This window comes from Dendrobates tinctorius, unplaced genomic scaffold (assembly GCF_039654945.1).
Source record: "Dendrobates tinctorius isolate UK_male_01 unplaced genomic scaffold, ASM3965494v1 ptg000064l, whole genome shotgun sequence".
NCBI classification, from domain to species: Eukaryota; Metazoa; Chordata; class Amphibia; order Anura; family Dendrobatidae; genus Dendrobates; species Dendrobates tinctorius.
In genome coordinates, this window is record NW_027361732.1 from 14,875,861 (window position 1) to 14,890,774 (window position 14,914).

The 14,914-nt window shown below is 40.5% G+C and overlaps 1 protein-coding gene across 2 annotated transcripts in view; it reads left to right on the forward strand.

Moving 5' to 3' along the window:
- VWA8 (von Willebrand factor A domain containing 8) overlaps positions 1–14,914 on the forward strand; it is a 670,166-nt gene that overhangs the window by 337,635 nt on the left and 317,617 nt on the right. For both annotated transcript variants that reach the window (XM_073580317.1, XM_073580318.1), the window contains exons 23-24: positions 7,736–7,811; positions 8,282–8,417. In XM_073580317.1, coding sequence (XP_073436418.1) covers positions 7,736–7,811; positions 8,282–8,417 — 212 coding nt within the window. The remainder of the gene's footprint in view (positions 1–7,735; positions 7,812–8,281; positions 8,418–14,914) is intronic.

Consider the following 14,914-nt stretch of genomic DNA (forward strand, 5'->3'; position numbering starts at 1 on the left):
TCGGGTATAAAACATCAGAAATATTTATTAGAGATTACATAATAAACCATTCAGATTTACTCTTCCTTGCTGGAAGTTAGCACAGCGCAGTCATGTTGTTATTTCTAGAACAGATTTAAAATGCAGGCAGCCAAGTCTGTGCTCCGACGTTCCCAAAGTGAATGTCAAATATAAATACAGATGGACAAAAGTCTCTCTGGAATTAAACCTAAAATGTTGTGTACGATCATTCACCATCTGTTTATTGAACAACATGCCAAGAAATAGATTGAAAGCATGGAATACTCAATATTTCTCCCGTATATTTAGTCTCAGAAGAAAAACACGAAATACACATGGCTTTTAATTATGCAAAAGATGTCCATAGGATCACTGATGGGCTTAAACGCTCCACTAAAATCGCTTTATAGTGCTGCTATCTTCATTATATGTATTGGTTCATAGTAACTCTTCAGGAAAAAGCTGAATACAGAGAGAGTCACAGAGGTTTCACTTTTTCTCTGTGGTTCACTGACGTCCCACATAGCAGTGAGGTGCCACGGACCAGTACAATAGGCCAAACCTTTCTGATTGGCTCTACCCTTTGCTATAGTTTCTTAAGAGAAGGTGCAGATAAATGTAATTTCGGTCCATGGGTGATCCAACAACTTCAAATTGCCCCTGGGCTAATGTTATGCTATGGGGATGTGCAAATGTACAGACACTGTCCAAGGGAAAAAAATCACTTCATGCCCGAGTTCGATCTGATATTAAGATCTCAGTCGTTCATGCAAGTCAATGAGTTGGTGGGCCTCAGAATGGAGAAGACTTAGAATGTTTTCCCAGCATCTCCTCATTCTTGAGGATCAGATCTCACACTCAGCTCACACTCATACTGTTTGATCAGAGTATCTTTTGCATATTCGGCTCGTTTGTCTTGGATGAGAGGATATCCAGTCGTCTGCACCTGGCCTAATACATGTATTTTTAATTAAGTCAAAGTATTTATATGCTCATTTTCTGTGAAGTCATGCAAAATGGCACAGAAGATACTTTGTACAAGATGCAGTATATACCTGAGCCAGTAGTTTCACTTATGTCAACAGAAAGTATTAATTTCTACCGTCGTGTGTGCAGTTTTTTGTTTTTTTTTCATAAAGTAATGGTAGTTTGAATCTAGCATGGAAATCCTTAACATAAAGCTTGTTCCTACTACAGGGGTTTTCCATGTATATTTATAGGGACGTTGATGTGCCTCTTCTAGGTCAAAATAATGAAACGGTGTGACGCACCTTCCTCTGCTCCAATCTTTGTTGACAGGCGGCAGCAATGGTATGACAACTACAATGCATTTTCACCACTGCAGCCTATCACTGGACTTAGGAGTTGTGCCCTGATACTCAAAGCAAGTACACAAAGTACAGTGATTGGCTGCAAGGGTCATGTGTACTGCAGTCATAACATCACCACTGCAGCCTGTCAACAAAGACTGGAGCAACTGTATTGCATACACCATTCTTCATATATATATATATAATTATAAGATATTACAGCAGATATTGCCCGTAACCTGTGACCTTTGACTCCATAGTATATGAAGTTTTTAATCAGATTTAAAGGGAATATGTCACCTCATTTTTGGCCTATGAGATGCTGCCACCGCCATCAGGGGCTTATCTACAGCATTCTGTAATGCTGTAGATAAGCCCCCGATGTAACCTAAAAGAGAAGAAAAACGAGTTAGATTATACTCACCCGGGGGTCCGGTCCGATGGGTGTCGCGGTCCAGTCCGGCGCCTCCCATCTTCTAGCGATGACGTCCTCCTTACTTCTGCCGTGGCTCTTGTGCAGGCGTACTATATCTGCCCTATTGATGGCAGAGTAAAGTACTGCAGTGTGCAGGCGGCGGGAAAGGTCGGAGAGGTCCGTTGCCTGCGCACTGCAGTACTCTGCTCTGCCCTCAACAGGGCAGATAAAGTACGCCTGTGCGGGAGATGCGGCAGAAGTAAGAAGGAGGACATCATCGCTAGAAGATGGGAGGCGCTGGACCGTGACACCCACCGGACCGCGCCCCCCCGGTTAGTATAATCTAACTTATTTTTCTTCTCTTTCAGGTTACATCGGGGTCTTATCTGCAGCATTACAGAATGCTGTAGCTAAGCCTCTGATGGCAGTGGTGGCATCTCATAGACCAAAAATGAGGTGACAGATTCCCTTTAACATTTTTTGGGGTTGGAATTCAAATGCTTAATTGAAATGTGCACTTTTGCTTTATTTCCCTGTATACGTACAGCTGTATGGACTACAGATACATAGTGGCATCTTCAGGTCTTTAAAGATACACTGGAAACAGATTTGCTACCAGGTGATGGAGTTACCTTTTGCTATTGTTCTTCCATTTTATCTATGAACTTATTCAAAAAGGTCAGCTGTTTGCTTTCTCATGGCTACATACACTTAAACAACACACACAACCCCCATCTGTGGACGTCGGGCCCTCAGACCATCTTCATGGAGTCAGTTTCTAACTCTTCAGACACAGGCACATTTGTGGCCTTCTGGAGGTCATTTTTCAGGGCTCTGGCAGTGGTCCTCCTGTTCCTTCTTGCACAAAGGCTGAGGTAGCTGTCCTGCTGCTGGGTTGTTGCCCTCCAAGGGCCTCTCCACATCTCCTGGTGTACTGGCCTGTCTCCTGGTAGCGCCTCTAGACTCTGGACACTACGCTGACAGACACAGCAAACCTTCTTGCCACAGCTTGCATTGATGTGCCATCCTGGATGAGCTGCACTACCTGAGCCACTGGTGTGGGTTGTAGAGTCCGTCTCATGCTACCACGAATGTGAAAGCACAACCAACATTCAAAAGTGACCAAAGCATCAGCCAGAAAGCATTGGTACTGAGATGTGGTCTGTGGTCCCCACCTGCAGAACCACTCCTTTATTAAGAGTGTCTTGATAATTGCCAATAATTTCCATCTGTTGTCTATTCCATTTGCACAACAACATGTGAAATTGATTGTCAATCAGTGTTGCTTCCTAAGTGGACAGTTTGATTTCATAGAAGTTTGGTTGACTTGGAGATATATTCTGTTGTTTAAGTGTACCCTTTATTTTTTTGAGCAGTGTATAAAGAACTAAGACATTTTAAGCTTTTAATCCGCTCAGAATCTTCTTTTTATTATATTTTATTTCGGTAGTTGTAGTATTGTCTAGTCAGAGGGAATGCACCACATATATATATCTGAATTCTTCATCCAGCTTCTGATAAATGTTTTTTTTTTCTTACCTGCTTGGTTTTTTATGGTAGATTTTTTTTTTTTACAAGAATATGGGGGGGAAGTCATCTTTTGTGAACTGTTAACAGCTTTCAGAGATTTGCTTTACAGTAGATACATTTGTGTGAAAAAGTGTTTGCCCCCTTCCTGATTTCTCATTCTTCTGCATGTTTTTCACACTTAAATGTTTCACCAATGGCTTTATACCCTTTTGCTGACTCGGAAGAAACAAACACACACCGGCGCTACAAATACACAGTCAATTGAAAAGCTGCTTGCACACCTGGCAGATTAAGTGTGCTGTCTGCCACTGAAAAACACAACTGAAACTAAACTGGAAGTGGCCGCGCTTAAACACTGTGTAATAAATTTACAAGCAAGCTGGAAATAACAGTGAAACTTAAAAGGATTGGCATTACTCACTGTTACGGAGACTGGCTGTTGGTGAACATAATGCTCTTGAAATCATAAATGTTAAAAAGAAAGGCCTCTAAACAAAAAGACTAAAGCAAATCCAGGGAGCGTCCTCCCGTTTGCAAAAGAAACAGCTCCCCGCAAAGGAGCGCGTCCCCCTGAGTGGCAGGCAGCCACGGCCGATGGCGCCGCCGGACAGTAGCGTGGTGAGCGAGGGGCGTGACTGGTGGGGGGCGTGTGTTGTGGGTGGTGACGTCACCGGTCCGTGCAAGACTAACATGTGCAAGGGCCAGTCCTGACGCGTTTCGGGGGAACCGTCCCCCTTCCTCAAAGGTATGGATCTTGCACTACCGCCCACACTCTATATACCCCTGCCTCCATTTAATGAAAATGACGCAAGCATATCCCATTATATGGCGAAATACCCTCAGGCTGAATATTACTAAAAATCAATAAATAAATAAACTTTATTCAAGTTTTAAATTGTTTCACTTGAATAAAGTTTATTTATTTATTGATTTTTAGTAATATTCAGCCTGAGGGTATTTCGCCATATAATGGATTATGCTTGCGTCATTTTCATTAAATGGAGGCAGGGGTATATAGAGTGTGGGAGGTAGTGCAAGATCCATACCTTTGAGGAAGGGGGACGGTTCCCCCGAAACGCGTCAGGATTGTCCCTTGCACATGTTCGTCTTGCACGGACCGGTGACGTCACCACCCACAACACACGCCCCCCACCAGTCACGCCCCTCGCTCACCACGCTACTGTCCGGCGGCGCCATCGGCCGTGGCTGCCTGCCACTCAGGGGGACGCGCTCCTTTGCGGGGAGCTGTTTCTTTTGCAAACGGGAGGACGCTCCCAGGATTTGCTTTAGTCTTTTTGTTTAGAGGCCTTTCTTTTTAACATTTATGATTTCAAGAGCATTATGTTCACCAACAGCCAGTCTCTGTAACAGTGAGTAATGCCAATCCTTTTAAGTTTCACTGTTATTTCCAGCTTGCTTGTAAATTTATTACACAGTGTTTAAGCACGGCCACTTCCAGTTTAGTTCCTTTTGCTGACTGATAGATCTCAATTACTTTGTTTCTCATGTGTTCCAAAATTTCTTTGCATCATGGCATGTTTAGCTTTTGATGATCTTTTGGTCTACTTCACTTTGTCAGGCAGGTCCTATTTCAGTGATTTCTTGATTAACGTGTGACAGTAATCAGGCCTGGGTGTGACTAGGGAATTTGAACTCTGCTTCCCAAAGATGTGATAAACCATAGTTAATTTATGTTTTAAGGGGGGCAATCGCTTTTTCACACAGTGCCCTGTAGGTTTGGATTTATTTTTCCCTTAAAGACCTTCATTTAAGAACTGCATTTTGTGTTTACTTGTGCTATCTTTGTCTAATAACTTTTGATTTGTTTGGTGATCTGAAACATGTAAGTGTGACAAACCTGCAAAAGAATAGGAAATCAGGAAGGGGCAAACACTTTTTTCACACATCTGTATTTATTGTCTATTTTGGGAGTGTGACCTGGAGGAATCATGCACGGCAGCCTAAAAAAAAAAACTACGGAGTTCCACTCACGTATGAACAAGTCTTAACATGCTGAAAAAAAAAAGCAAGCACACATCATATAGAAAAGGAGAGCAGCGCACATCTGAAAAATATATTAAATATAACAAGCATTATTTAATGCAATTATACAGAACATATAAGACAAACATCCATATAAGTTAAAAACATTTAAAAGGCGACATGAATATATAGAATTAGAGATTAACATTCTGTGTCTGAGCAGACCCTTACTATGTAAAAATAAACAACACCCCTGAAGCTGGCTTAGGCCATGGTCACGTCGCAGAATACTTCTGCACCTTGCTTTTATTTCTGTGCAGTTTTTTTTTTTACTTGTACTGTAAATTGTAGCAGATTTGCAAAGTGTAATCCAAATCTGACGTGAACTTGGCCTGACAGTACAGTAATAACATGCATGAAACATTTCAGTGAATAGCTGCCTACAACGAGCGCACATTCTGAGCAGGCGGGCATAAGGATGGCAGGTGGGGGGTAAACCATAGGATTGGAATGCTCAGGAACCTACACCCAGTTTCTTTTTCATTTTTAAACTTTAGTAGGTCATGGGTGTTAGGCTGTGTTCACACGTCGCGGTTTTTTTGCTTTTCGTGGCGGTTTTAAACGCGCGATTTTGCCACGAAAATGCGAAAAATAAGCATCCCATGCAATCCTATGAGATTCTGCAATGCTGTGCTAATGCTGCAGTTTTTCTGCGGCGTAATCGCTTTGCGGTAAAAAACGCAGCATGCTCATTAATTTAGCGGAATCGCGGCGATTCCGCCCACATAGGAATGCATTGTTCTGCTTAGTTTCCGCATGTGGCTGTGCCCACTATGCGAAAAGTAAGCAGAACATTTGCGGATGGTACCCACGGTCTGGAGGTGAGGAGACTGTCCTCCAGGCTCTGGGTACCATATCCCTGTAAAAAATAGAATTAAAATAAAAAATATTGTTATTCTCACCTTCCGGCGTCCCGAGCAGCCTTCCCGCCTCTCTCCACGCTCCCGGCATCTTCCAGTCCCAGTAATCCTTTGCGAGAATAACCATGATGACGTCGCGGTCTCGCGGGAGCCGAAGTCTCGCAGTCATTCGCGATGACGTCGCGGGAGCGCGACGTCTTGCGGTCATTCGCGCAAAGGATTACTGGGACCGGAAGATGCCGGGAACGTGGAGAGAGGTGGGAAGGCTGCGCGGGATGCCGGAAGGTGAGAATAACAATATTTTTTAAAATTATTTTTTACATCCTATCTTTTACTACTGATGCTGCATAGGCAGCAACAGTAGTAAAAAGTTGGTCACGCTTGTCAAACGCTGTGTTTAATGAGTGTGACCAACCTGTCAATCTGTTCTCCAAGTGAAGCTCCAGATCGCTTGGAAAACGCTAGCATTCTGCAAGCTAAGTACGCTTGCAAAGCGCTAGTTTTTCCGCGGGAAAATCGCGGGAATTTAAAATGCGATTTTCCCGCGGAAAGGAATTCTGGAATTTTCGCGGGAACTTCCGCGGGAATTCCGCTATGTGTGAACAGCACACACATTCGTTTCTGTGTTTAGCATGGTCTGTGACCGGGGGTCTTCATTTCAGGTCCTTGTCACTTGAAGAGGCTCCAAGCCCAATCTCATTAATGGCAAAGTGTTCTCCAGTGTGATCTACAGTTAAACACTGCCATGTGCATTTAGTATCAGCTCTACATGGCATCGGCAGCTAGATTGTAAGAATAAGTATTTTGGTCATCTAGACTTAAAGGGTTTTTCCATTTTCAGAAAACACCTAGTCCCAGGCGCTGCTTGTTTTAAAAATGACAAACCCGGCTTTTCTCACCCTCCCACGTCCAGTGCTTAGTCTCTGCCATTGCTCCCGGTGTCTGTAGTCTATGAGGCTGTTCGCATGATCGTGTATTTTGGCAGACCGAGTGATCTTAAAATCATGGAAACCTGTTTTTTTTTTTTTTTGTTGAACAAAGTGCACCTGTGGCCTGGAGGTTTTTGCCGCTGGAAATCACCTTTCACACATTCAGTATTTGGTCAGTGTTTATAAGGCAAAACCGGGAATGGGAAAAAAAAAAAAGTCAAAGTGGTGACATATTTCTATTATACTTTTCCTCTGCTTGATGCACTCCTGGTTTTGGCTTAAAAATATTGATAAAATACTGACCAAATACTGAACGTGTGAACTTGGCCTTAAGATTAATTATATATTTGCTTACAAGTACATGGTTTAGATGTAGCTTAATAGTGAACGCCAAGGCAGCCCATGTACAAAAGCTGCAATGTTTTACACAGAAAGCAACAATGTTTTTTTAAATGTTAAAGTTACAAAAAAAAGGTACTTTCATGCAAATTTGTTATATGTGCAGGGGGTGTCCTAGGAGATACTACGGACACACAAGTTGATTGGATCCATAGACAGATATACTGCAGTGTATCTTTATAAGCTGTAGATGATTCTTTTTGATCAGTAATGTATTTGATTTCCATATATCTGTTATTTTTCCTGCAGGGACACAACTGTGCAGAGTCTCACACTGCAGCCATCTGTGATGGAAGGGATTATAGTGTATGAAGACTCGCCGCTGGTAAGTGTACTTTATCAAAAGTGCAATTGTCACCCACCTGTGAAGGATTAGGTGTCATATGTATGACCGAGTGCTCAGTCACATCTGTAACCCTCAGTGAGTCATGTCACCTGTCACATCTCTAGATATAGTTGTTGCCATCACCAATGACCATATACAGTATAAGGATTTGTTCATCAGGTGTATGGACTATGTGCGAAATGGTGGATTCCAGCAAAAAAGGGAACGGTTTCATCCGTTACATGGATATACATACATTATATATACAACATACATCTATTTTTTGTTGACATACTTGGGGATATAAAAAGTAACTGTTTCTGGAAAGGTTAGGTTCACTGCTTTATATATATATCCATGTAATGGATGTATCACCATTCCCTTTTTCACTGGAATCTATCATATGTGATGAATAAGTAAGACTCAGTATTAGTATAAATGAAACAACTGTCTTTCCTTTTTATGCTTAGGTAAAAGCTGTTAAAAAGGGCCATATCCTGGTAATCGATGAGGCAGACAAGGCCCCCACTAATGTCACGTGTATTCTGAAAACCTTGGTAGAAAGTGGTGAGATGATTCTATCAGATGGAAGGAGACTTGTGGCCAGTAAGTACATTGTGCATTTCCCAATGTTATGCATAAAGGCTTAGACATTGAAACAGAAAATAAAGAAAAGCCAACCCTTTAGACATTTGTGACGGATGAAATAGTAATTCTGTAAAGGATATTGTAATTTCAGCCAATCAAACTTATTCATTATATAATGAATCAATAAAATAAAAAGCGGACGTATACTCCCCTCCTGTCACCGCTGAAGCCTCTGATTGGCTGTCTGGAAGTTTGAGAGAAGCATGGAATCATCCGATGATGTACAGATCCAGTCACCTGACTGTTGCAACTAATTCCAGGCATTAGTCCTGTGGCATCAACTCCGCAGCCATCGCTTTCGGAGCTGTCAGCAACCTCCAGACTGGCTTGGAGTGATAAACATGCCTCATGGAGTGATATACTGTATAATGTTTCACTGGTGGGCAGATACCCAGAGAACACAACGTAAAGTCATAGGGGCAGATTCATTAAGTCTGGCTTGGTGGGTAAGATGCTCCGACTTTCATTAAGATGCACATACGACTTAAAGGGAATCTATCAGTAGGATCAACCTCCTAAACCGTCTATAGGAGCCTGTAGGTCATAGAAAGCTGAATGAAATTATATCTCGGCATTTGTAATTGAATGTTTTCTTGCAGAGAAATAAATGATTTTTTTAACATGCAAATGAGCTGTTAAGATCTGTGGGCCGAACATAGATCTCCAAGATAATTTGCCTCCAGGGCTTATTTTACAAGAACGGTAGGCGGTACCAGTATGAGACATGTAATGACTGATAGTCTGCTCTCCTGATCTACATGTGTCTTACTAGCAAGTTCTGGAGTCAGCTTCCCAGTGAGAACTGCGTCCGCCCCATAGAACGTAACACCTCATTTACATGTTAAGAAAAATGTGGATTTATCGAGAATGAGACAACTATCTATGACTTGCAGGCTCATATAGACCGGTTAGGAGGATTGATCTTACTGACAGATTGCTTTTAATTGGTTCAGTTCATTTTCTCAGGGCGATTGCATCAGCAGAAATGCAACTCCAGTCAGGGACTGGAGTAACATTTCTGACATAAGTAACGTGTTGTAATTTATGATAAATTCGGTGGTTGGGCATTGTCCATGCCATGTCCATCTACCTTGGCAGAGCTGCCTGACTGGAGTAAGAGCACCAAAAGGAAACTGTTGTAAACAATTTGAAGAATTGGCCCTATAGAGCCTACAGTAGAATTTGGAGGTCAAGGTTTAGTGGTTTGTCCCCTTATTTCCAGCATATGGTAATACTACAGTATGTAAAGACCTTTTTATAGAATTACATGATGCTTAGTGTAACACTCGTTCCAGTTTTGGCATGACTGTGCACCTTATAAATATGGTGTCAGGCGTTTGGTGTGGAGGAACATGAGTGCTCTGAAATGAGCTCTGACCTTAGCCTCATCACTTTTGGGGTGAATTGGAGCACTGCTCACTGGCCAGCCTTCTCATCTCGTTCTTACAAATGCTTTTTTGACTGACTAAGCCAAAAGTCCTGTAGACCTGTACATGCACAGAACATAAGCATGCCGGCACAATTCTGGGGTCTACTCTGCCGTCTCAAGATTAAAGCTGAACTTCTGTGCAAGCAACATGACTTTTGCCATCAGCAGAACTCAGATATACTTCATTATTACACCAGAAATCTCTGCAGCCTATTCCTGACGTCTCTGAGAACATTTTTATTCCAGAGCAATGCATCAGCCTGTGCTGCCGGTGACAGGTCTACTCTAATTACACTGCGTCTTTGTGCTTATGTGTACATTTGTGTCGATGTATGTATTTTTGGTATCTTGCTGAATGCTGTGTCTTCGCCATACTTATTGCTGTTACCATGGTAACTGCTTTTTTCTTCGTTTTGTCTACTGATCAGTTGTTGAACAGTGTTGCTGGTCCTAAACTTTTTTCGTGTCTTTTTCTTCTTTTCATAGTGACTTGCTTAATTGCACCTGTACAATATGAAGAGCTCATCAGTTGTAGTGATTTATACAGTAGTGTTCAGAATAATAGCAGCCCAATATGACTAAGGCCTGTTTCACACTTCAGTTATTTGACGTCAGTCATAATCCGCCGTTTTGCAAAAAAAAAAGGATCCGCCATTTTTTTTGGCGGATCTGTTTTTTCCCATTGACTTGCATTAGTGGCGGATTTTGATGAATGGTCATCCGTTGGATCCGTTTTTTGACGGATCCGCCAAAATTTTGACGTCCGCTGACTTTAGTGGATGGACAATGAAACGTTTTTTTGTCTGCGTCAAAATAGCGGATAGCAACGGATCCGCCGCTATCCGCCATTCGTTATAATGGTCGCCTATGGGCAGCGGATCCGTTGCCAACCGTTTTTTAACGGAATCCGGCAACAGATCCGCTTTTTCACACTGAGCATGCCCGGAAGAATTTCCTTGCCAGAAATTTAACCCCAAATTCCGTTCTGGCGGAAGAAAAATTCTCTCTCTCTCATCATTCTGTGAAGAAACAGGTGTGAATCAGGTGGCCCTTATTTAAGGGTGAAGCCAGGACATGTTGTACATCAATTTCTCCTTGAAAGCCTGAGAAATATTGGTCGTTTGAGACATTGTTCAGAAGAACGGCGTACTTTGACTAAAAAATTGATTGGAGAGGGTAAAACCTATAAAGAAGTGCAGACAATGATAGACTGTTCACCCAAAATGATCTCCAATGCTTTAAAATGGAAAGCCAAACCAGAAAGACATGGAAGAAAAAAGGAAGACTACCATTCAAATGGATGGAAGAATAGCCAGAATGGCAAAGGCTCAGCCAATGATCAGCTCTAGGATGATCAAAGACAGTCTCAAGTTACCTGTGACCGTTAGAAGACACCTGTGTAATGCTAACCTCTCAGTAAGAAGTCCTCGCAAAGTCCCACTGTTAAAATGTCCTGAAGCCAATACAATTTGCCAAAGAACACATCAACTGGCCTAAAGAGAAATTGAAAAACATTTTGTGGACTAATTTAAGTAAAATTGTTCTTTTTGTGTCCAAGGGCCGCAGACAGTTCCTCAGACGACTCCCAAACTCTGCGTTCAAGCCACAGTACACTCAGTGAAGCATGGTGGTGCAAGCATCATGATATGGGCATGTTTCTCTTACTATGGTGCCAGACCTATTTACCGCACACCAGGGATCATGGAACAGGTTGCTTATATTAAAATACTTGAAGAGGTCTTGTTGCCTTACGCTGAAGAGGATATGCCTTTGAAATGGGTGTTTCAACAAGACAACGACCCTAAACACACCAGTAAACAAGCAAAATCTTGGTTCCAGTCCAACAAAATTGAGGTTATAGAGTGGCCAGCCCAATTCCCGGACCTTAATTGGATAGAACTTTTGTGAGGTGACATAAAAAGTACAGTTTCTGAGGCAAAGCCAACAAATGCCAAATAATTGTGGGATGTAATCAAAGCATCCTGGGCTGGAACAACAGGTGCCAGAAGTTGGTTGACTATGCAACATAGATGTGAAGCAGTTATAAAAAAAACTGTGGGTATACCACTAAATATTAGGTTAGTGATTCACAGGAATGCTAAATCCACAAAAAAAAGTACATATTGTGCGTTTGTAAAGACAAATGCAGACACTGCTATTTTTTTAGAACAGACCAATGTTCCATTTTTGTTATTTTCTGTAAAGTCGTTAAAAATTATTTACATTTTTCTTCATGCTTTGATTTAGTAAATAGTGTACAATGTTCCCAATGCATGGAAATAAAAACTAGTATAAAGATTTTGTAATTTACTCATGTTTTTGAACACACCGCTATTATTTTGAACACTACTGTATTAGCATAAGCATGCTATTCTCCTTGCGTTATCAGAGTAGAAGCCACAATGTGTTTTATTGCACTAGTCCTTTCCTTCCGCCTTAGGATAGACTTCCACTTTTCCATGGTAATATTTATGTAGTGCAGGAGAATTAATTAATGTAAAATCCCAGGATTACTGTGTAGTCGTAAAAGTACATCTAATGTTGCATATCAGGGAGTAAACATCAATAATGGCAGATGTAGTACTTAGAAGTGTAAAAGCTAAAGCTGGAAACAAGATGGTTTTAATCTCTAGAACTATTTCACTGTAATCTCCCTGGAATGAAAACACAAATGCGGTGACAAAGTCAGAAAGGAAGTGATTTACTCAATACTGTGACATTTTAGTGAATGCATATTCCACAAAAAGGATGAAATCCACATTACATCTGCGGCAAATTCACAATATTGTTTATAACAATACTTTTCTGAAATTGTCAGCTCCCTCGTCCACTCTTCTGACATTTCATCTACTTAAAGGGGTTTTCCAGGACTTTAAAACTGATGTCTTGTCTTTTGACTAGGTAATCATAATCAGATAGATGGGGGTCCTATTCCCGGCACCCCCAGCTGATGGAAAAGTCCAAGATGCAAAAGTGGTCACAAAGGAGCGCTTAAACATTTTAGTATAGCCCCAAGTCAATTGAATATCAGGTATATCAATCTATCCAGTTTCAAAGAGAAGGCTGGTAGTGCAATAAGAGACTGCGCTGCTGTGGTAGAATTCAAGGTATCTTCTTTATTGCCAACGCGTTTCCTGAGCCAGTCCCAGGTCACTTCATCAGGGCATGTTACAGAAGATCATTGCAGGGGTATATATATAAAGGAAAAAAAAAAAAAAAGGGGGAGGCGCCAAGAATAGTGGGGTGACACGTCAGCATGGATACATATACATGAATCATACAAAACAATAAAACTTTATTACAACCATATTAAAAACGATGTTTAAAATGCCATAAAAAGAGTGTTGGTATAAAAAACGTGATTAAAAAATAAAAAGACACGGGGGGGATCACGAGGTAAAAGATTAAAAAATGGCTCTCCAGTCCTGGGGTGGATTAGAACTTGCCTCAGAGGATATAACTCAAGGTATTAGTCCACTATGCTACATGTGAAACTGGAAAGTAAGGAGAAAATGGTTAAAATCATGTGTAAATAGCTAAAACTAGTCTCAAATAACTTTTTTTCTAGGTGGAGAAAAGAGAAGAACAACAAGAAGAAACACTCTGGAATAGGTGATATAAAAATGGTTAAAAATTGAGTGTTAAAACTTAATAAAAATAAAAAAAAATAAAAAAATTTTAAAAAATTTTGCATAAAAATTTTTTTCTTTAAAAAACGAAGATGATGATATAAAGGAATTGAAAGGATAAGATATTAAAACACAGGGTCAAAATAAAATCAATAAAAACATCATTGATCATATTAAGGCCATTGGGCTCGATAGATTTCAGTTTGTAGATCCAAAAAACTTCCTTTCTGCATAGTGATTGAAACCTATTGGGGATGTGGTCTGGTATGTGATCAATGGGATAAATGGTGGCTTTACTGAAATCTCTGGAATGTGTGGTGTCAAAGTGTCGTGAAAGTCCATGTTTTTGGAAGCCTATATTGATATTGTGACGGTGTGAATTCATGCGACAATGTAGTGCTTGTGTAGTGCGACCTATATACAATCTGGGACAAGGACAGGAAATGACATATATAACATGAGAGGAATGACAAGTGAGGTGGAATTTTGGGGAAATTTTTCAAGTGTAATGGGGTGGACAAACACAGACGTGCAGTGTGAAATGGTATGACAGCAAACACAGTTAGGACGGTGACACTTATAAATCCCTGGTGATGAAATGGTATGGGTAGTAGGCATCTGGGTTCGAAGTCTACTTGGAGCCAGAATATTCTTTAATGACCTGGCCTTTCGGAAGGTGATAGCAGGTTTGTCTGGAAGGACCCCATTAAGTATCGGGTCCTTCTTAATGATGGGCCATAAATTATTTAGAACATCTCTTATCCTGTTCTGTTGTGAACTGAATGTTGTAATAAAATTTGTTCTAAAGAGTTCAGCATCATCTTTCTTTTGTTTAGTCAGAGATTTGCTGAGGAGAATATTCTGGTTAAAATTTTTAAAAACATTATCACATGTAGAACTAATGAGTTTTTTCCTGAGGTAAAGGTTCCTTGCTCAGAGGTATCCCAAAAAAACTCATTAGTTCTACATGTGATAATGTTTTTAAAAATTTTAACCAGAATATTCTCCTCAGCAAATCTCTGACTAAACAAAAGAAAGATGATGCTGAACTCTTTAGAACAAATTTTATTAATCTATCGAGCCCAATGGCCTTAATATCATCAATGATGTTTTTTATTGATTTTATTTTGACCCTGTGTTTTAATATCTTATCCTTTCAATTCCTTTATATCTTCTTCGTTTTTTAAAGAAAATTTTTTATGCATTTTTTTTTTCACCCATGAATTTTTTTTTTTTTATTAAATTTTTTTTATTTTTTTTTTTATTTTTTTTATTAAGTTTTAACACTCAATTTTTAACCACTTTTATATCACCTATTCCAGAGAGTTTCTTCTTGTTGTTCTTCTCTTTTCACCACCTAGAAAAAAGATATTTGAGATTAGTTTTAGCTATTTACA